General features: G+C 33.9%; 3 protein-coding genes across 3 annotated transcripts; 2 read left to right on the top strand and 1 right to left on the bottom strand.

Annotated features, from left to right (window-relative positions):
- Positions 1–8,360: 8,360 nt before the first annotated feature.
- LOC111897769 (heavy metal-associated isoprenylated plant protein 3) lies at positions 8,361–9,830 on the top strand. Its single transcript, XM_023893723.3, has 4 exons — positions 8,361–8,516; positions 8,624–8,774; positions 8,927–9,214; positions 9,306–9,830. The coding sequence occupies exons 1-4, from the start codon at positions 8,508–8,510 to the stop codon at positions 9,665–9,667; spliced, it is 810 nt and encodes a 269-aa protein (XP_023749491.1). The 5' UTR covers positions 8,361–8,507; the 3' UTR covers positions 9,668–9,830.
- Positions 9,831–11,678: 1,848 nt separating this feature from the next.
- LOC111897704 (uncharacterized) lies at positions 11,679–12,346 on the bottom strand. The gene is made up of 2 exons (XM_023893652.1): positions 11,746–12,346; positions 11,679–11,686 (listed from the first exon to the last, which is right to left on the bottom strand). The coding sequence occupies exons 1-2, from the start codon at positions 12,344–12,346 to the stop codon at positions 11,679–11,681; spliced, it is 609 nt and encodes a 202-aa protein (XP_023749420.1).
- A 7,458-nt stretch (positions 12,347–19,804) lies between these two features.
- Positions 19,805–22,832, top strand: LOC111897756 (uncharacterized). Its single transcript, XM_042895765.2, has 5 exons — positions 19,805–20,244; positions 20,451–20,507; positions 21,371–21,423; positions 21,574–21,750; positions 22,293–22,832. Exons 1-5 carry the CDS (start codon positions 20,065–20,067, stop codon positions 22,303–22,305), a joined length of 480 nt encoding a protein of 159 aa, XP_042751699.2. The 5' UTR covers positions 19,805–20,064; the 3' UTR covers positions 22,306–22,832.
- The last annotated feature ends 1,316 nt before the right edge of the window (positions 22,833–24,148 follow it).

Here is a 24,148-nt window from a genome sequence, read left to right as displayed (position 1 = left end):
TTGTTTTGTAGAGTCTCCATTCTCTTGTCAAGGATCGTCATTGGTCTCTCTACGTAACTAAGGTGATCATCCACTTGAATGTCCTCCAATGGTACCACTATGGAATCATTAACTAAGCACTTTCGTAGCCGAGAGACATGAAAACTGCTATGAATCTGATTGAGATCCTCCGGAAGATCCATACGATACGTCATCCTACCCACCCGGGCTAAAACCCTGAAATGACCAATATACATGGGGCCCATCTTACCCCGCTTCCTGAATTGGATGACACATTTCCAAGGTGACACCTTCGGCAGTACCATATCCCCAACCTGAAATTCCAAGTCTGACCGACATCTTTGCGTAGCTCTTTTGTCGACTCTGTGATGTCTGAAGTCTATTGCGAATCTGTTGAATTAATTTCGTCGTCTTGAGTACCACCTTGATACTCCCCATGACCCGCTGACCGACCTATCCCCAACATATTGGGGGTCCTACACTTCCTCATTTTGAGCATCTCAAAAGGAGGTCACTTAATGCTGACGTGATAACTGTTGTTATACGAAAATTCCGCCAAAAGAAGATATGTATCCCAACTACCACCAAAATCCAGAACACATGCCCGCAACATATCTTCCAAAGCTTGGATAGTTTGCTCACTCTGACCATCAGTTTGTGGGTAAAAAGACGTGTTGAAGTACTGCTATGGGTCTGTGTGACCATTGCATGTGTTATGTGATGCTATGTATACCAGGCACGACTCGATGTCGGGTGAGGCCCGATGACTGAAACATATGCTATTCGTTTATGATCATTGTATGTGTTACCATGATTATCTGATATACATTGTATGCATATAGTGGGTAGGGCCCGATGTCAGGCGGGGCCTAATATATGTATACCGAGCGAGGTTCAATGCCGAGCGGGGTCCGGTGTAGGGCAGGGGCCCAGTATGTGATTTATTATGTATGGTAGGGGGTAGTTTGGGGAACTCACTAAACTTTGTGCTCACGATTTTCAGTTTATGTTTCAGGTACTTCTGGTTCCAAGAGGAAGAGCTCGGGATGACTACATCGCACACACCACATAGTTACACTTTTGATTATTTACTCTGATGGAAATGATGTTTGATACACTTATTTGATGGATTGTATTTCTAATGTTTTTAGAATACTGTTTTTATTAAATTAAAAACGTAAATTTTGGGTCATATTTTGGGACGTTACACAAATATTCAATAGCCAGTAAGGCAAACCCATCCCTTAGTAAGTTTTTAATAGATAAACCTAAAAAACCCTTTATATACTAAAAAAACATGGGTATGGCTTTAGAAAATCAACACCAAACTCATTAGTGTATGTAAGAGAGAAATAATGCGTTTAGGATTCAAGAAAAAATGAGGCAATCATGTGGGTTTAGATTTAGGGTTTTTGGTTAATAGAGGCTATCGACGGTTATAGTTTTTTTTTCCGACGGTTCAATTCCGAGTCTGATAAGCTCACTCTCAATTATTATTATATTGTCACTTAGACCTTGAAAATGCATATGTACACTTACATAGTTTCTAAATCAATAAAAAAACACAAATAAAAATCATGATTCATACAAATAAAAATCGAAATGGAGTCGAAGATCTAGATTCATACCTACCCCAACTTCAAATAAATACCCTCAAACCAACTAAACTAGGAATCTCGTACACATGAAATTGCTTGATGGTTCTTGGTTTACGATAATTGATTATGCTGATGGTCTGTCTGCAATCATCCCTTATGCCCCAATTCGATCTGATTCAGGGCAGGAGCATGTCGTGTATTATCTCAGCATGGTCTTACCTAAGAATAATTATTCGCCGATCGAGAAGATGTGCTTATCGCTCTACTTTGCAGCAACCAAGCTCCGGCACTACTTCCTTTCCATAACAGTGTTGGTGATTGCTCTAATGGACCTGATTAAGTATATGCTGACCAGACCCGACCATTAAGTGGATCTCAAGGAAGATGAACCCAAATCTCCACGAAGATGAAAAGGTTTAGCTGATCAATGAGAGTTATGTTGCTGGTAACTGAAGATGAAATTGATGACACCGGTGAATACCATCCGAAACCCTAAACTCTTGTCGAGAGAAAAGTATAGAGATACCTTTTTGGAATGAATCCGGTTCTATCTTATAAAAAATGTAGAGGTGGAATGAGTGGATTGCCATGAAATTGGTTTCCATCTTGCTAATCAACAATTCAAACATCAAAAATTCTCAATGATTAACTGTCAATTCTCGAAATGAAGAAAAGTTTGTTGAATTCTTGATACCATCTAAGATAACGGAGACTCAAAATCAGAAAGCAAAGCACCCGATGAAATAAAACCATATAATGTCGGAAATCTACTCTAATTAATGAAAATATTTTTGCCATATGTTATACTCTCATTGATTTGGCCACATGTCATTTTGTGGTTATTTTCAATTATTTTTTTATTCACATGGTTTTTTGTGGTTTTTTCCATTTTATTAAATTTAATATAATATATAAATGTAATAATTGAAATAAATGTAATATATAAATGCATATCAATTTTCAATAATTTACTTCCTTTCTAAATTAAATTTCATTAATTTCCTTTGTTTATTCATCTAAATTATTTGTTTAAATTTAAAAAAGAAAAAACACTTTAATTTTAATAATTCAATATTTTTCTATTTTTTCTTATAAATTTAAACTTTTTCAAAATTTTAGAATTTTCATATTTATTTATTTTTTAAATGAACTCATGTAATATATGGGTCTTATACCTAGTAATTTATACATATTAATGATTTCTGAAATATTAATTAAAAGGTTGAAGGGTATAAAGGGAATAATATTTTTGGCTGAAAATAATGTGGAAGAGGCATAAGAAAAAAAGAGTATTTTATTAAAGATAGGTAAATAAATTTCAAGACAAGTGCTCTCAAATTTTGTTGACCAACAAACATTTTTATTTTTAATACCTACTTTTATAAATGTGTAATATATTAATATAACTAAGATATGTATAATATTAATTTATTTTTTTATAAATAATTCTGAAAATCCTCATTCTTTACAGATTTTAAACATGTTTAATATTTTTTTCTGTAGTTAATTATTTTCTATACTAATGCAATTTAAATTAACCATTTTTCTATATCAAAAATGTTGTATATGAAGGGCTAAGAAATCGCGTTAAAGCCATAGCCTACCTCATTGAGTTAGTGGGCTAAAGAAATCTTATGAGCCCAATCACTGGAGCCACATTTTCTCTGCACTAACAAAACCTTTACCCAGCAGTTAATATTTATAATTAAGAAAATATGATATACATAAGTAATGGTTGGAATAAAGCTGTAGAAATTAGAAAAGAAATCCTTATTCAGCTGTTTTCTAATTGGCAAAAATCATTGTTCATATGTTGTGATCGGTTCATGTTATTGTGGAAAAGGCACTAATTTGTAATGGAACTTTTTGTTTAATGATTTTCATTCTTTCAATTAGATTCTTGGAATAGAAGGCATGGCTAACTTTTGTTTAATTAGTACACACCGACATCACTTGTGATGTCAACTGAATCTATTGGTCACACAATCACAGCGGGTATAAAGTGTAAAATGGATGAGTTTTACAAAATGTAGGATTGAAAGGAACATGAATCATCTCATATGGTTGTATGGCCCTTAGTGCAACATATGTTATGATTGTATCTCAACTCAAGACAAATGTTTCTTTTGTTTGTTATTGAGATCCAAAGCGCTAGCACATGACACTTGGATGTTGTCAAGTACTCATTCATGAATGGATAGTTGTATAAGGATTAAGGAAGCAACTCGGTCCCTTTTTGCATTTATGAAATTCCTAACCTAGCTGCTTAATCTAATTAACATTTGTGATGTGTAAATTCTAAGGCCCTTGTATTTCATATCAGAAAGTCAAACAATCAAACTGACAAATAATATTAAAAACTATATGTCGAATAGTTGCCAATAATAAATCAAATTAATATTATAGTTATCACGTTTTGTCCAAAAATCATATAATCATCCGTGATCAGATTTGATTATAAAAAAGGTAAAAGGAAGACTGCTCCGTTGTCAGACGAAATGATAACGTAAAGCCAACCGCGTAGCTGTTGACTGTTGTGTCAACTTGTGTAAAACTTCATAGAGAAACTCATGTGTTTACAGGTTTTTACGTCTCTCTAAGGTTGTAAGCTTCGACGTAAAATCCAAGAGTTATGTAGAATATCCTTTGTTCCAAAGTGATCACTCGAAAAAAAAACACGAAACTTGATTTTGTATTTTGCAGAAATCGCAGAGGCTAAGAAAGAGAGGACGATTTTTGGTGTGTGGAATACGGCTCTAGGGGAATTGTATTTATGGTTGTAGAAACCCTAGAAAGCTTCAAAAAAAATATGGATATGTGATGATGACAACCTTATCACGACGGAAGTCAATGCCTAGTCAACGTTGACCGAGTCAGTCCAACCGACTCGCCCGAACTCGCCAAAAATAAAATCTCCTCAACTCCTAATTCTTAATATTATTTTTTGACTGTGATTGCCATTTCATGCATTTACGTTTACGGCTAGGCTAAACGCATGCATGTGACTTGACCCATTTATTCTATTGTCTTTACTAAAGTCTTTTAAAAGCCTATCAAGAGAATGACCTTATAAAGACATAAAATTTCTTCTTCCACCGATATGGAATAAAAGAAAATAACCAAATTACATTATCCTTTATAATTTCCAACTACATGTTCTTGTGTTTAATCAATATCTTAGGTTGATTTTGGCTTTAGGAATTGTAATTTGTTTTATTTTATTATTTCTTTTTTCATTTTAACTGTTTATGTGAAATCCATCTGGGGGCCTTAGAGCAAACTTGTATTATCTTTTATAATTTCCAACAACATGTTCTTGTGTTTAATCAATATGTTAGGTTTATTTTGGTTTTAGGATTTATAATTTATTTTATTGTTTTTTTTAATTGTTCATGTCAAATACACATTCACACCTTAGAGCCATCAAGATGGTGCAATGGTAAATGGTAATCGTTTAAGGATAAAGCATTCCAATTGTGTTATGTTATGTATATGAATAACGACACACAATATAATATGTTAGGAACAATGAAGAACTAATAAATCATGTGGTTCACACGATTAGTGTAATGACATTGGTCCACGATCGAAGTACATATATTTTTACTCGTTATGTAATATGATTTATGTTTTCATAATGACGGTCACAGTCTTCAGACTCTACAACTTAATAATTATACTATGTTTAAATTTTACAAATTTTATGTTCTATTTCATACTTGATAAACAAACACTTAACGATTACTATTGTGAACTAATGTTAAATCATTAGCAATACCAAAAGCAAACAAGTCAAAAAATAATATTAATAATTATATATCGATTTGTTGCAAACAATAAATCACATTATTGTTATTAGATTATCAAGCTTCATCTAAATATCATATTAATCATTCAAAATCATATCTAGGCAGAAGAAGACTGTCTTGTTATCAGGCGAATTAGCAGACGAAGCAACAAATTAAACCAACATTAAGATTGCATATTCTTTACGGATAACTGCACGGAAGAACTTATGTCCTTAATAGTTTTTACATCATCAAGGTCTTAAACAATGTAAAACTCATGATTTAATATGGATTATAATTCTTTCTAACAATTATGGAGGAAACGATAAATAACAAAGTGAATACTCTGAAAAACAGAATCTAGAATAACTTCTTGCCGAATTCGCAGAGATAGAAAAGAGAATAAGACGACTCAATTTTGGTGTGTAGAATACGCCTCTAAGAGAGTTGTATTTATAGTCGTGGAAATCTTAGGAGCCTCCCAAAAAACGTGGGACTGTGACAACGACAACTATATCACAACACGTGTTATACGGTTTGGTCAGGTGCTTATCCATGAAGTTAACAAATTTCTTTGGGTCAGAACCCCAACTCGAAATAAAGGCACCATGGTTTAGTGAGGACGTGACATGAAAAATTATCTAAATCGCATCCTTTCATGAACCTCATGTGTACGGCCCATCTTGGCACGCATGTGGGTTTGGCCCACCTTTAACCCATCAAAGCCATTGAAGACTAAGGTCAAGGGATTTCTTATAAACCCCTTAAAACTTTTTTGGTCCCACCTATATGAAACAAAGGAAATTGCCACATAAAGTAGATGTATGTAAAACATATATTTTATATATGTTTGAATCAATTTTTTAAGTGGAAAAATCATCTTTAGTACAAAAAAAAAAAAAACTGGTCGGGTGATAATTTAAGACTTAAGGGAGTGGTTTTCGAGCTCTTCCAATTGTGTTGAGCTCAACCTAAACGAAACACATTTACCAAACCTTTGTTGAGGAGAGAGGAACGACAACAAGCTGCCAAGAAGAAACGGCAACTCCATCTCATCCTTTTTCACCTCCACCCCTTCCCATCCAAACCTTTCCAAGCCTTTGATGAACTCACTCCCTTGAGTTTAAGGAGTTAAGCATTGTTAAGATATAGTATAAGATTTAGTTGTTTGATATGATGTTGACACATTTTAATTTAATTGAATGAAATAATCAAAGTGTTACCTATCGTTCCAAGACTTTACCTTACCTTTGAGTAACAACTTTCAATTGCTAATTACTTTCCTAGATCGGCCTTAATCGGTCTCTTCTAGGTTCACATGCCTACTACACTTACGTGGGAAAATGACTCTTGAGGGTAATTAACTTTTGCGTTTGTACTTATTTGGTCCCTTTTTTTTTGTATTCAATATACCATCGAACTTGTTGTTGGTGTTTACCATAGCCCTTTTGACCGGCTTTTGACCTGTGATAGCCGGTCAAAGGGTTATGGTGAACACAAACAACAAGTTTGATGTTATATTGAGTACAAAAAAAGGAAAGGGACCAAATGAGAACAAACGCAACAGTTGGTTACCCTCCTGATTCATTTTCCTTTTACTCATTTACAACAAATCCCACATCATCTCCTACTGATGTTAATGACTTTATGAGATTCATTCTTGCTTATCTTCAAAACATAACCTACCAAAGGACATTATTCATACATGTACAACTTTGTAATGCACTTGAATATTTATTAGGGAAATCTTGACTAAGCAGGCGCATTTCATGACTACATTTACATTTCCAATCAAATGATTTATCGTATCATGGATTCTAGACAAGTCTACAAACGAGTGGATTCACAAGTGCTGTGATTTTTTAGTTTACTTAGCTTTAAGCTCAAACTCATGGGATAAGATACAACATCAATATGTACAATATTATGGTGATATGTCTACAAAAGCAGCATGATATTGTACATATTGATGGTGTATCTTATCCCATGAGTTCGATCTTAAATCTAAGTAAACTCAAAAATCACAGCACTTGTGATTCCACTCGTTTGTAGACTTGTCTAGAATCCATGATACGATAAATCATTTGATTGCAAATGTAAATGTAGTCATGAAATGCGCCTGCTTAGTCAAGATTCCCCAAATAAATATTCAAGTGCATTACAAAGTTGTAAATGCATGAATAATGTCCTTTCGTGAGTTATGTTTTGAAGAGAAGCAATAATGAATCTCATAGTCATTAATTTCAGTAGGAGATGACGTGAGATTTGCTGTAAATGAGTAAAGAGAAAATGAATCAGGACGGTAACCAACTGTTGCGTTTGTTCTCATTTGGTCCCTTTCCTTTTTTTTGTACTCAATATACCATCGAACTTGTTGTTTGTGTTCACCATAACCCTTTGACCGGCTATCACATGTCAAAAGCCGGTCAAAAGGGCTATGGTAAACACCAACAATAAGTTCGATGATATATTGAATACAAGAAAAAAAAAATGACCAAATGAGTACAAATGCAAAAGTTAATTACCCTCAAGAGTCATTTTCCCACACTTACGTTGAAGAGTGAAGACTCATGTTAAAATATTGTCGGTGCTAGTGTGAAAAGATCATAACTAATTAATTAATTACCTTGTGACAAAAGAAAATATGTATGTTTCATAATTTCATATGTATTGGGGCCCTTAAAGAATATTTCCACTACACATTTTATTTTCCAGAAGTTTCACCAAGAATCGAGAAAATGAAATTTACTCCATGACATGACATTTTCCATGGAAGGGAAATTAAGTTTTACTCTTTTTACATTGGAAAAAACTATCAAAGTTTAATGCTTAAAAGAAAAAGTTGCAAACTTTTTTCTTTATGAAAAAAGACAGTGACATTTGGAGAGCAACTTCCATGGAAACCAACTGGTTTGGAGTCATGTTCCACTTCCTTTTCAAGAAATTTCTCGGTAACCACCAAAGTCCTTCTTCAATTCTTCTTTTTCTTCTTCAAATTGTGTCCTCATCTCCACACATTTTAACAAATTACCATAAATAATTTCACACTACAATCACTATCATCTACCCATCACCATTATAAATCACTTCCCTTAGAAAAGAGTTACTTACAGTTCTATCAATGGCGAAGGTAGTTTAGTTATCTACTTATCTGCTGCTCTCAACTCCATTGATTACAACTTTTGACTTTACCTTAGTCGGGTTTTGATTTCCTAAGTGGGTTTTGCACTTTTGCAGAAGAAGAACCAGAGTAATGACAATGAGAAGCAGGTCAACGGTGGCCGGAAAAACAAAGACGACGGTGGTTGTGTAACAGTGGTTCTCAAGATCGACTTGCATTGCAAAGGTTGCGCCGATAAAATCGTTAAAGCTGTTCGTTCTCTCGATGGTAATACATTTATAAGTTGACAACTCGGTTTCATTTCGAATTTCACTGGCTGTTGTATCATCTATGTTTGTTTCTTGCTAAATATGGCTTCTGTAACAATTACAGATTTTGATTTGTGGGTTTGGATTCGTTTTTATGTTTTGTATCTATAGGTGTGGAGTCAGCCAAGACAGGAAACATTGAGCTGAAGAAAATCACGGTGATCGGTAAAGTAGATCCGGTGGAGCTCCGGCAGAAGGTTGAGGGGATGATAAAGAAGAAGGTGGACTTGGTATCTCCGGTAAATGACGGTGAAAAAAACAACCAGCTTTCCGGTGGCGGTGGCGGAGAACAGAAGAAACAACGAAAACAGTTTCCGGTGACAACGACGGCGTTGAAGGTACCATTACATTGCCAGGGATGCATCGACAAGATTCAGAAGATTGTCAGCAAAACCGAGGGTAATAACGTAATTTTGTATTTCAAAAGTCAATAAGCAATAAGCATAATGGGATCACAAACGGTGTTAACTAACGGGGAAAACTTTGACAGGGTTTATAGATATGTCAATCGATAAGAGCAATGATTTGGTGATGGTGAAAGGAGGAATAGACGTGGATGCGTTAACGGAGGAGCTCAAGGGTAAACTGAAGAAGAAAGTTGATATTGTTCCGGCGAAGAAGGACGGCGGTGGTGGCGGTGAGAAGAAGGAAAAGGGTGGCGGTGGTGACGGAGAGCGGAAGGAAAATGGTGGTGGGGGGCGGGGTGTGGATGTGCATAAGATGGAGCATTTTTTTGGTCAAGGTCAATACACGTACCCCCAGTATGTAAATGGGCCGGAGTATGTGTTTAATTACATGCATGCCACTCAGATGTTTAATGACGAAAACCCTAATGCGTGTGTTGTTATGTGATAGAATGTAAAAGTCTAGAAGAAGTTGTTGGAGCTTGAACTAGTATTGGAAACAAGAAAGAAAGGGATAATGTATTTCGAGGGTAATTAAGTTTTGTAATTATATATTTAGTTTCTTTTATAAATTTTAATGATTAATAAATTTATATAAAATATTTAATAAATTTATTCGTTGGAGAATGGACCGAGCACAATATCAAGAATCTCACAAGAATTTTAAGATGTTTTCATGCATCTTCGGGTCTAAAAGTCAATTTCTATAAATCTAGAGTCTTTGGAGTGGGAGCAAATTCGGATGAAGTTGCTCGTTAGGCATCACCTTTTGGATGCGAACCAACAATTTTTCCATTTAACTATCTCGGGGTACCAGTGGGTGCCAACATGCGTCTTAAGAAACATTGGCAACCGGTGATTGAAAGATTTCAAAATAAACTTACCCATTGGAAATTGAAGACTTTATCTTTTGGCAGGAGATTAACACTCATAAAGTCAGTCCTCAGGAACCTTCCTACATACTTCATGTCTTTTTTTTTGCACCTATAGGTATCATTGACAAATTAGAAAAGTTGAGGCATCGGTTCTTGTGGGGTGGTTCAGAAGGTCAGTCCAAGATTTATTGGGTATCTTGGATAAAATCATTGCTAATTAACAAGACAGCAGGGGGCTTAGGATTTGGATCGATAAAGGCTTTCAACTTTGATCATTAAATTGTGGTGGAGGTTCAGATCGGAACCTGAGTCGATTTGGGCAAAAGCAATTTCAAGTATGCATAATCTGACGGGCAAACCGGACCACATCTTTTCTTTAAAAACTCTAACCGGGGTTTGGAATAATATCGCATGCTCACAAAAGGATTTGGATAAATGCAGAATTACTCTTGGGAAGGTGCTTAAAAATCAATCAATGAGATGGGGGAGTGGATTGGAGATGTCCTCTTACAACCATAGGAGACTATCAGGTCAATATTTTGAGGAAAAAATTGGATAATTGCATTCCAGTTAACATTGGAAGATTTGAATGGGTGAAAGAGGTCCCGATTAAAGTAAATACTTTTATCTGGCGTGCAAAACAGGGTCGGATTCAAACTACAGAAGCCCTAGCGACAAGAGGGGTCAATGTGAATTCTACAACCTGTTGTCAATGCGGTGATGAGGAGGAATCACCGGATCATGTACTGATTCAATGCTCGCATGCTTAAACGATATGGAACTGGATTTTAAAATGGTATAATGTCCAACATGCAAACTTTTCCTCAATTCATGGTGTTCTTGATTTTTCTTCAAATTGGGGTAATTGTCCGAAAAAAAGGAGGTTGCTAGGCATCTGTTATGCAGTTGTTTGGAACATTTGGAAATCACGGAATGAACGAGTGTTTAACAACAAAATGATGCATCCATCTAAAGTGGCAGATCTTATTATTTCTACAATATACACTTGGGAGAAATACAGGGGCAAAACGGAAACAATTAGATGGTCTGAATGGTGTTTAAACCCTTTCATTGGGTTGTAGTTCATATTGTTTTCATTACATCCGTTTCAATTTTCATTGTATGTTTTTCTTAGCATCTTGTTGGGGAGTCCCTCTTTATATATATATATATATATATATATATATATATATATATATATATATATATATATATATATATATATATATATATTTCATTTGTTGGTTCAAAAAAAATATATAAAATATTTAAAAACCGATTTGTAATTAATAGTTTTTCCGTTTTTTTGAGATTTCTTCGACAATCAATAAGCTTGTTAGGCTAAGGGGTATGATCACACCCAACCTATCGAAAAAGTGATGACACCTTATTGCCATGTCAGCTCCACTATCAACCTACTACCAACACACTAACTCTTGGAAATGGTCACCACTCCACATCATTTTTATTTTTTTTTTTATTTTTACATTAGAATAATTTAAAAAATAACTATTAAACAAAAATAAAAACATAAATATTAATTAAAAATATTTTACATTAATTTAAAAAACAGAAATTTAAAATCTACATTACTTAAAAAAACATAATAATTTAAAACTTAAATTACTAAAAAAAACATAGATAATATTACTTGTCGTCTCCTCGTCGTCATCGTCATCGTCAACCTCGTCGTCGTCATTGCCACTGTGTTGATGGAATTGCCTTTGCCATATATGCCCAGTCAAATCATAACGTAAATTGTGATGTGTTTCACTGTTTTGTATTTCCAAAAGTCGTGTGAAGTATGTAGGGCTGCCGACTTGTATTACTGCAAGTGGGTTAATAATATCTTTCGGATTATACATACAAATAGCCTCACCCTCTTCTTCTATTATCATGTTATGTAAAATAACACAAGCAGTCAACACCTTCGTCAATTTTGCCTTATCCCATGACCGTGCCAGATGTTTGATAATGTGCCACTTTTGTTTGAGGACCCCAAACGCCCGTTCCACATCCTTCCTTGCCAATTCTTGTGCTAACTTGAACAATTTTCGTTTTTCATCGGCCGTAAATGAGTACGACTTGACAAACATAGCGTACTCTGGATATATCCCATCACCAAGGTAATACCCATAGTTATATTGATGTTCATTCACAACGAACGACATGTTTGGTGCTTTACCCTGCAACATATCATTAACTATCGAAGAGGCTCCAAGCACATTCAGGTCGTTGTTTGACCCCGTCATACCAAAGAATGCATGCCAAAACCATAGGTCATGTGAAGCAATGACCTCTAGTATAATAGTCGGCACACCATGATCACCTCGTGTGAATTGACCTCGCCATGCATTGCGACAATTTGCCCACTCTCAGTGTATACAATCAATGCTGCCAAGCATTCCTGGTAAGCCATGTTTAGCTTCATGTGCGGCATACAATTGTTCAATATCATTTCTAGTTGGATGTCGCAAATATATGTCACCATAAAGCTCTATGACATACTCACAAAAAAGATAAGCACATTATCGTCCGGTCCTCTCAGACATTTTCAGATACTCATCTGACGCATCTGCGGCTATACCGTATGCTAATTGTCTAAGGGATGCTGTGCATTTTTGTATTGTACTAAGTTTACCTCTTGTATCACATCTCAATTGAAAAAACTCATAATTGTTTTCCAAATCTCTAGCTATACGTAAAAATAAATTTCTAATAATACGGAATCGGTCTTCAAATTTTAATTGATCGTACAAACTATTAGGGGCAAAGTAATCATGTACCAAAAGCTCGTTGTCACACCCCCAAATCGGGACGACGAAAACGTCCGGGGGGGGGGGGGTGACTTCATCTTGTAATATCATAACAATTGACTATGAATGAAACATAGCAACCATCATCATCATACATTAAAGATATCAACATACATAGTTTACATCATTGTGTTTGCTTACAAAATATATCCAAAATAGCATAATGTATGATAAATAAAAAATACATCAAATATCAAAATTCCTTAGCTGCCAACCTACTTAGTGAGTTCTTGAGAATACAAGTCGTTTTGAAAAGCGTCAACATAGAATGTTGATGAGTTCATACGCATGTTTGTAAGAAAACTTTTTAATAGTTTGTAACTTCCAGAAAATCCAATATTTTCTTGTAAAAATAGTTTGTAAGTCTCATTTCAAATCATGTATATATAATTGCATGCATATTCTTTGTTTATCTTGTTTGAAAATATATAGAGAGTGATTCCCAGAAAATCCTGTATTTTCTTTTATACGAAAAATTGTGGTCTTAAACCCTAAAGCCCGAGTGGTGAAATTAGATGCAAAATATTCGACGCATAGTTTCGTACTTCGTAATGAGTAGAGTATATGTATTGCGTAAATTTTTAATATAATATTGATATTGTCTATGTGAGTCGTTACAACCATACTAATATGACGAGAGCGCCTGTCTTGACATTCTTCAGGCGTCGGTTTCTAAAGATAATTGTCACCCTAGACTGGCCTGTCTAGCTGTAACGAGCAACTCAGGTGTGGGGGTGTGTCAACCCTATATAGATCTATATACAATATCCTGCTATCCCTCCATGAAACTCTGGTTATAACTATAAGACATACTATGTACACTAAATAATGTTACTAGAGTGTATTTTCGACCTATAAATTATAAGTGACAAAAGTAGTCCTTTTTACAATAAGTGTCAAAAATAATCCATTTTTATCATTTTAGTCAAATATAGCCTAATTTTACCAAAAATGTCAATAAAGGCCCAAATTTTACTAAAATGCCAAAAGTGGCCCAATATTATCTAAAATGTCAATAATGGCCCAGTTTTACCAAAAATGTCAATAAAGGCCCAAATTTTACTAAATACCAAAAGTGGCCCAATATTATCCAAAATGTCAATAATGGCCCATTATTACCAAGAATGTCGAAAATGGCCCAATAATGTCGAAATTGTCAAAAATAGCTCAATAATACCGAAATTGTCGAAAATCGCTCAATAATACCGAAATTGTCGAAAATGACCCGTTTTTACTAAAGTTGTCAAAAATAGCCCATTTTTACAAAAATATTCATTTAAGGCCCATTTTTACAAAAGTGTTCAAAATGGCCCATATTTACTAAAAAGTCCATTTCGGCCCATAAATCAAGAATAACCCAATTTTACTTTTATTGTCAAAAATGGTCCCTCTTTACCGAAGATGACCAAAGATAACCTATTTTTCACTTTATATTCAAATATAGTCGATTTTTACTTTTTTTGTCTCATGGTGAATTTTAAAGTGTTTTTAACATAACAACCAACCATAAGAAGTTACACAAGGTAACTTATTTCAAACAACTTAAGACTTGGATAAATCTCGAGTTTTTGGAGTATATGCATGTAATAACAACATTTCATCACACATATCATATAACACATGCACATGCAAGCAAATATACATAGATCTTTCACAAGATTAGACTTGTATCCTCCCCCAAAAGAAAGAAAACTTGAAAAATAGGGGTATAAAGATCACCTTGGGGGCTTTTTCAGTTTGGAAGAGAATATGGTGAAAGTTTTCGGCCTAACTTGCTTCCTTGAGATGGTTTTCAAAGTTAAGGGGCTCTAGAGAAACATATGCACGAAAATAGAGTAGTTTGAGGAATAAGCTTAGTGCAAGATGGAAATAAAACAACTTGAGTGTAATATAGACTTACCAAGTTAATGATCTTTGAAGAGGAATTATTTAACACACTAGCACACTCACGAAATTTTGAGAAAAAGGGTGAAGAAGTTCTTGAGAGTTGAGAGGAAATGAGAAATGAAGTTAAGTTTGAAATGATTTGTGGGGAGTAAGAGGGAGGATCGACCGATCTTTATAGAAGAGAGAGAGAGAGAGAGAGAGAGAAAAGATTAGAATGTTAATGCATGGTGGTTAATAAGCTTTTGCATAGAAGTATGCAAGATAAATGCATAGTTACATGTTGTACCATATGGAGGTGGCACCCCAAAAGTTAACCCCCTCTCATTTGTTTGCTCTTTTTTTTTATTAAAAATTCGATTGGTTAGGGGGGGGGGGAAGAAAAATATTTAGGCTTGGTTTTGAAGGGTAACCGAGAACCCCTAGGCCCAATAGTGTTTTCGGTTGGCACAAGGTTATTGTGCATGGTTTGGGCCCAAGAATAGTTTCGGTTCAATTCTATTCCAAAAGAAATGTATTAGGCCCAATAAGGATTTTTGGTTTAGGTGAGAGATCCTAATAAAGATATTTGGCCCATTAGGGCCCAAAGAATGGTCTTTGGCTCAATGAGACTAAATAGAGGAGTTTTCGGACCAAAATATTTCCTAATAGAGGTATTCGACCCATTAAGCTTTGAAATAATTATTCACGGCCCAATAAGGGTCTTACGACCCAAAACTATGTCAAATAAGAATTTTTGGCCCAAATATGGGTTCTCGGCCCATATAAAGGTTAAATAGGGCTTTTGGCCCAAGAAGGGCCCAATAAGAAGGTCTTGGTCCATTAAGAGGTTTGAACCGAGAAGTCAGGGTTAAGACCCAAAGTTGAGTGGACATAGCTTATTGGGTTAGATTTTGGGCTTACAAGAGGAAGTTTCGACATGAATCACAAATTTTGGATGTATAAACTTGTATAGTACCAAAGTTAATTTATACTACACGTAGTGTCACTTAGTTACACAAAGAAACTATTTGTACATGGATAGAAATTCCTAGCCCTAAAATGCTAGTTGTGACACTCGTGTGCCGCCATACGATTCCTATTTATCGAAATTCTATGCTTCCTCTTGGTATTTGAACTTTCGCCTCTTTTTTGCACCCTATTGCGTGCTGCGGACAACAACGTGTGCAACACCAAGTCAACTTCATCAGAGCTACCATCATCATCAGATGAAGAAGAAGAAATCTAATTCGCGAAATTATTCATATCTATGTTTGACAGTGTGTTTGAAGAAAGGAATAGAAATATGTTTGTTTGAAAGAGGGAATAGAAATATGTTTGTGATGTGAATGGAAATGTGTTTTGTTTGATTTTTAATTGGTAACGGTCAAAGGAAAAGGAAAAGGAAAAAGAACGGTAAAAAAATAACCAATCACATGCCACCCACGCCACAAGGCACCTACGCACACCTGGGGTGGTGTTCACGTGTAGGTGGCTTTGCCACGTAGGTGCTACGCGTAGCCACCTCCCGACCATACCACAAAGCCTTAGGGTAATCAAAATTTCCCAATTGACACTACTACAAAAAAGTACATGGGACCCTCTAGAAAGGACCCGGTTTTGAAAAAAAATGGGTTTTATTAATAGGGAAATAGAGGATTTTTATTTATGACCCGGTTTAAAATAAGTGACCACAGTTTTATACTCTTTGGATGACCCTTTTTGGCTTTTTTTTTTTTTTGAATTCATAGGCCCCGGTTAACAACCATGCTTTTTTACCGATGAATGAGCAAAAACTTGGTTTGTGAGATTAAGTTTTATCAACAATAACAACCGGGTTGTTCAACACCCTAAGTAAGTAAGTATTCTCAATTAATTATGTATAAATCAATATACTTCATCTTGTTTCAACAAACTACAATTTTTATATTCTTTTCTTTCACCATTACCTCTTTGCATTCTTTGCACGTTACTGATTCACCATCTTTTTTTACTTCAATTTTGAAAGGTATTGTGATTGCTATTTTAATTATGTTACATATTTATTTCAAAAGTTTGTATTTGTAAGTTATATTTTGTTAAAAGAGCTCTAGTTTTTTTATATTACATGATTATCACTATGCATTATTTTCACATTACCGATTCATTATCACTTTCAACTTCACTTTCTTAGGGTATTGTGATTACTCTTTTATCTATGTTATATATTTATTTTATAAGTTTGCATTTAACTCCTGAGATCAAGTAGTTTTGTTAAAATATTTCTATTCTTTTATATAACAGGATTGCCGGCAGAAATCAATTGAACACGAAACAAACTTTGCTAGCTTGATCTAATCTACACAAGGTAACATTTTTTATCACTTTTAAGCAATCGTTTGTATTATTCTAAAGTTTATTTAATATTTTAGGTACATAATACATCACATGTTAACTCTATTTGACATAATTACCAAACCACCAACACATCACATAACTAGTTTACAAAAATATTGGTGGACATATGAGGTATGTCTACAAAATGGTGGAAAAGTCTACAAAAATTGGTCATTCTGATAGTTTGTAACTTGTATTGCAGTAAAGTTATTGTCATTTTTTATAGTAAATAATTCAAACAAATAATATAACGTTGGGATACTAAAACAAATAATATAATAAAGCTAGACACCAGGAATAATTTGGAGAAAACCCAGCCTGCAATTAATAGCAAATGCATTAACCAAAATTATTTATCTCTTCAAGAGAGCTAGTAGTGATAGCAAAAAAAGTGAGTGCCCCCATTCAACTTCAGCCTACAATTAAGTACATATTTCAATAATTGCAAATAAAATATGAACCATGAGATGAGATGATTAACGAAAAAAACTCTAATCAGTTAAAATAGTCAAAATTGCTTTTTGTTTGGTTAGCATTGCTATTATTGCACAACTTTTTTAAAGTTATTTATTGTAGCATGACCAAATGAAAGTATCGTGCTATAAATTTATAAAAAACAAGTAAAATGAAACTACTTTGCTATTTTTTCAAATAACCCTTCAATATATTTACCTCAAGAGTCTTGGAATCCCACACTTGGAAATCACTTTTATGTGCTTTCATTATTCTCTCCATCATATTTGATAATAAAAAGTCAGGTAAATATAAGTTGTAAACTATTTTTTTTGTCGAAATCACCAAAAGCATGAACTGATGTTGTAAACTAGATTATTTTGGTGGACATAATATTTTACCTAATCTTCTCTTCCGTTAAACAGCTAATTAAAGAGATTTTCTCATTTAATGATATTTTAGCATCTTAATGTGACACGTGTCATCATTTAAATGGGTATGATGATTGGTAGGAACAAAAATTAGGAGTATATTTAATTTCTCTTTGCAATTATACATGTTTGACAAGCAAAGTTAGAGTTAATAACCAAAATTCGCAACGAACTACTTCAAATATCTCTAAAACACTAAGTTTTGAATCTTAGTAAACAAATATGTTGCAACTATACTTTGACATATCTTTCTCCTTCAAATGTTTAAGAATAAAGAAAAGTAGAAGCTTAGCATGGGAATTGAAATACATTGAAGTGAATTTTTAATATATTACCGTCAAGTCATGCAAAAACATGGTTATTGCATTTTATCATTATATTTTAAATTGTTATAAATATGAGAAAACATATTTTTCTTAAGTATTTTACGAGTGTTTTAAGTACAATGTTAGAAAGGTAAAAGTAATGGTTTTATTTATGCATATTCTTAATCGAGTTTGTTTGAGGAGACACTAACGTATTATTTTTGACATGTGTTTCGATTGACAAACAATTATAGTACAAATGAAAGCAATGCGTAGTAATGGGATGAAGAACGAAGAAGAGAGGTTTATGCTAAAGAAATAGCTAGATAGTTTTCGTATAGTTTGTCTCTGATTATGTTGGAGTACCACATACTTGAATTAAACAATATGTTTTAGATTATTTAATAATTGTTTTTTTTTAGATTTTCGTTTATTTTAAACTAAAAAATGCTTCTTCCCATTTCATGGGGCGGGGGGGGGGGGGGGGGGGGGGGGGGAGGGGAAGTCAATGTTTTGCTTACAAAATTACAAGGGTTGTTTTTGAAAAAAAAACTCATAAGGACCATTTCTGTAATTCATTATCTACATAGGGACAAAAGCTCACTTTTTAAATTTTGTTATTAGGAAGGGGCATTTATGTATTTTTTTTAAACATATGTAGCATTCCTGCAAATATAATTTTGTACAAGGACCTATTATGTAAATTACAAGGATCGTTCTTGTAATTTGTTTTCTATGCAGGGACGAAACATGTGAAACCTGCAAATATGCGAAGACATGAAAGGTAAAGAGATAAAAAAATGTCGGTGTTCAAAATTGAGGGGCTAAAAGTGACATTTTATAGAGTGGGGGATGGAAAGTGACATTCGACAAAATGGTGGAAGGTGCGAACACACGAAAGTTTATGGATCATTTTTGTAATTTATGTTCTACATAAGACCAAACATGTGAAACCTGCAAATGCGAAGATATGAAAGGTAAGAGATGAAAAATGTCGGTGTTCAAAATTGAGGGTCTAAAAGTGATATTTTACAAAGTAGAGGATGAAAAGTGTCATTCGACAAAGTAAGTGGTGGAAAATGCAAACATATGAAAGTTTAGGGATCAAATATGCCAAAATTAGATAGTTTTGTGGCTAAAGTCTAAATAAAAAAGTTTATGGCAAAATTTTAAGAATATATTTGGTTGAAGTCTAAAATGATAAAATTTTGGGGCTAAAATATAACAATATAAAACTATGCCAAAATTTAAAATAAAATCTTTAATGTCAAAAGTCTAAAAGACTAAAACTTTACTATTAGTAACTACTTTTGTTTTAACATATATAATAATATTATACTACTAATTAAATCCCAACATTCTTATGAACAGTACCCGAGTTGGATACTGTTCATACTCTGTTACTATTCATCGAACTCGGTTTCCACCGCTTCACCGACTAATACTTTATCTCAAGAAGGTTACTTCCAATCGCCCCTTTTCCAATTACACATACGATATCGATCCACCGCATCACCATTCATCGCCTCATCTACTCCATTTCTCGATTCCTCGATGGAATTCCAAAAACCAGATGTAGCGACATGCCACCCTCCATTTTATTCTACTCATTATCTATTTAATTACGGCTTCGATTTTCCAATAAATCCTTCTATATTCGATTAGGGCTTCGATTTCCAACAAACTACCGCTCAAAAGCTAGAACATCCGTCGGATTATCTGCAACATGAAGTCGATTTCTGGCCGGCGATTAGGCTTTCCAATTCAGTTCCGGCCGGTTCTCACGGATATCCCCTCTATCAATAATCATCATTACAGGAACGCTTTATGTCTACTTTCTGTACAGATATGCCACCTAGCAAAGGTCTTTAGAAACCCTTGGAAAATTGCACGAGAGATCAACCAGGTAAATCTCACCGGCTTCACTCCATCATCTTTTGGTTTTGTTCTTTTGGGTTCTCAATCAGTTTCACCTCAATTTATTTCGTTTTTAGAAGGACAGAGACTTTAAAACCATTATTAAAGTTAACAACTTCATGTATCCGTACTCATCAAAGACAAAAGAGAATGATTGGGTATCCCCATAATATTCGTTTTGTGATTATTTTCCAGAAGAACGGAGATGGGGAAAGGTCTACCTCTCTATCTAGATATCGCCAAAAACCAAAGGTAAATCATCGATTTTTTTGTAGTTTTTATTACATATATGTATGTATGTGCATAAAATTGTTGTTTCATTGTCAATCGATTATCATAAAAATAGATAAGTTCAATCTGATTTGCTGTTTGTAAGAGGCTGTTATGTTCTATTATTTTCATAGATATTTTTTTCTATAGGACCGTGACAGTTGTTGAGGGTTAACACAGATGTATATCCACAAAAACTCATGCATCTGAACATATTACTGAATATGCCATTCCTTAGACTTAATAGTAAAGGAGCTCCATAATCTTTGACTTTATGCATCAGATCATAGAACATGTTTAAAGAAAAAGAAAAATCATATTCTATCTTCTCCAGGAGGCAAAATGAATGATAGTTTTTCATACATATTTCATGTCATCCTTTTGTTCTTGATTCAATTGATTTTAAATAGTTGTACAATGAATATATAACCTCATGATTTTATGTCCACATGACAAGATGCGCAAAACTGTTAAAAAATTCAATAAAACGTGTTTAAGGTCACATTCTTTTGCATTCCTGTTATTGTTTTGTGTGAAACATTATCTAAAAATTTATGTTTTTGGATCTTGTATCAACAAGTTACAAAGTACTAAGGATCCATACTTGTATAGTTCACAATATCTTTGATCCCTCGTCCGATGAAATCATATGTTCACTAATGGTTCATTTTGTTCTTTTATAAAGGGTGATGTGGAACCAGTTGACCAAAAGAAATATATTTAAGACCCTTGCAGTCCCCGATGTGTTAGACCGCTCATCGATAAAATATAATATTATAATCTTTGATGTTTATGTATGTAGTTATTAGTATATGATTATTAATTTAAATCCACTAAATTTACAGGCGTGTGTAAAAAGGGTGAAGGGAGATCAAAGCGGAGAAAAGCATTCAAATAGGTAAAAGTGTAAATGATGTCTTGGACTTACTAGCAGATATAAAACACTAATGGAACGTGTTTTAAACTAAAGTATAATTGCAACTAATAACATGAGAATTTGCAAACATGGGTCTAAAAAAGATAATTTCTTTTACCACATCTCTCTTAGCCAGATATTCAAGCTATTAAACTTACTCATGTTTCCAATGATGTTGGTGTTACTGGGAGACCGAATGTTGACTGGTTTGAGCATGATTCTGGACATCTGGAAGGTTCTGCGATTGGTTTTAAGGGAGAGGATGAACCCAATTTCATTGGGTCATTCTATTCCAAGACCAAGGCTATGGTAAGTACTAATGACTATTTCTTCTTTTTCCTTTTTTTTCCAATTTGCTAAATATAATATGATAGTGTTTGGTATATTGGAATCAAGGAAGGAATGAAATGGTTCATTCCATTCGAATGTTCAAAGGAATGCAATGGGCTATTCCGATTCCTTCCGTATTGTTACTTTCATTTCCTTAGCCAATGCTTTTCTTTTTCATTCCTTCATGGAATGGAATGGAATGAAACATTAGGATATAAACCACTTTTATTTATGTCATCTTTAAATGACAACTCCATCTACAAAAAAAATCATTATTTATTCATTATCTTTAATTTTACTTTTTGTAAATAAAAGTTATGCCACTGCTATAAGGTAGTTTCTTCTATGACAGAAAAATATTACAAATATTACAGACAATTCCTTTGAAAAATATTCATCTTATATTTTTAAAATAACTAATAAATAAAAATACACATTGTATATAGATATAATAGATACAAAAGCATAACTATCATATAATGCAATCACGGATTCCATTTCATTGTTGAATTCCTTTCCAGGTTGAGCTTTTGAAAGTATACGACAACGTATGCACACCCTGAGCTCTTTACCAGGAAGTGGGGAACGTTCGGTAATGTAGCTTACTATTATAGTAGTTGTGGCTGAGGTCGTGTTTGTTCATCTTTCACTAATGGACCTATGGTATTTCAATTCTGAAGTTCACATTTGCATTATCAGCCAAAATAAATTAGATTTTATCTTTGGAATTTGCATCTGTGATTTAAAAAGCACGCCTTAGTCGCTCAGAGGCACTAGGTGGCAGAAGGCGACAGGAGAAACACCTCCAGCCTCCAAGGCGACGTTGTATATAGGAGGCGTCGATCTGGGAGGCAGCAATTCCTTTTGGGATTCATATACTAATGACCTTTGGGCTTTGAGTTTTGGGCAATTTTTACACTTCAGGAGCATCAACGTCGACTGTCCATCCAGTTATAGCAATAAAACATGTGATTTTTTGTCCTACACTAGTTATCCATTATGGTTTATAAATGTTATTTTAAAACTTACACACGTTTATAAATGCTATCTCATTGCCATCACTATGCATGATGAGTTTGAAGCATTTCAACCATACAACAAAAAATGTTAGAATGAGAGAGGTTATGAAAAGCAATGTTTTAAAAACCGGTTGAACCGGCCGGTCGAACCGGTTGGACCGGGAACCGGGGGAGGGAACGGTTCAACTATCACCGGTTTTACATTGATTTCTGAACCGGATTGAACCGGCCGGTTTTTAGAAAAACCCGGTTGAACCGGTCAAAATAAACCGGTTAATCCGAATAAAAACACATGAAAAATAATTATTTACATAATAAACTTTGGTATTTTTTTTCTTAAATATATTTAGTTTTCTATAAATAAAAACATATGTTAAATGTTATAAAGTTTTTTGATGTGGTTGTATTTATCTAAAACTATATTTCGTTTCAGTATTATATTTTATTTTCTTTTTAGCGTATATCGATTGATGTAAAACCCTAAAACTTATGATTATGTTTTATTTTAATGTATTTGATTCATTTACAATTTATTTTTATGTGTTTTTTAATGTTTGAACTTGTAAACATCAAATTCATAATTTATATATGTATGTATGTGTAGGAAAATAAAAAAAAACATGAAAAATATAGAAACCGGTTCACTCGGCGGTCGAACCGGTTAAACCGAAAACCGGTCACCATACCGGTTCAACTAAAAAACCGGTTGGTTCAACTAAAAAACCGGTTTTTAAAACATTGATGAAAAGTGAGATAGATGAATTTGAACAAAATGGAACTTGGACTCTCAAAGAAAGGCCTTGCCCGGCCCGGTTAGGTCCTTGCCTTTTTCGTAAAATCCCGTTCATTTACTTATGTTACTATGTTAGGGCATTAGGCTTTGGTATCATTTGGGGTTTCTATCTCGTTGCTTTGTGCTTTTATTCTCTTATTAATGTTTCACCTTCTATTAAATTGTATAGTTTGAAGAGATAGTATTTGATTTTAGAAAGAAAGATATTGACTTTGGGTGGTGTGGCAATTTTTCTTTATTTTGTTAAGAACAATTTAAAATTTAATTAAAATTGTTTTAATTTATGGCATTTGTTAGAATGTAAACAGCTTTGAAATAGATGCTTTGTTGTATCATACATTGCGAATGAAAATGGATTTTAGTTAGTTAATTAATCACTCTCAAACCATTTACTATGACAAACATTTGTTCTTTTTAGTGTTTATATTTTTGTTTTTTGAGATAATGATTTATGAGAGTAACAAACTTTTTTTTTCACTGTTGAACTTGTTTATGGTGTTCGAAAAAATCATCATCGACTGTTTTCCGGCAACTCCCCGATCATCTCTCCGGCGAGTGTCCTGTC

The sequence above is a fragment of the Lactuca sativa genome, chromosome 6 (assembly GCF_002870075.4).
Source record: "Lactuca sativa cultivar Salinas chromosome 6, Lsat_Salinas_v11, whole genome shotgun sequence".
NCBI lineage: Eukaryota > Viridiplantae > Streptophyta > Magnoliopsida > Asterales > Asteraceae > Lactuca > Lactuca sativa.
The sequence above is the reverse complement of the archived record's forward strand: the minus strand, read 5'-3'. Positions and strand labels throughout refer to the sequence as shown.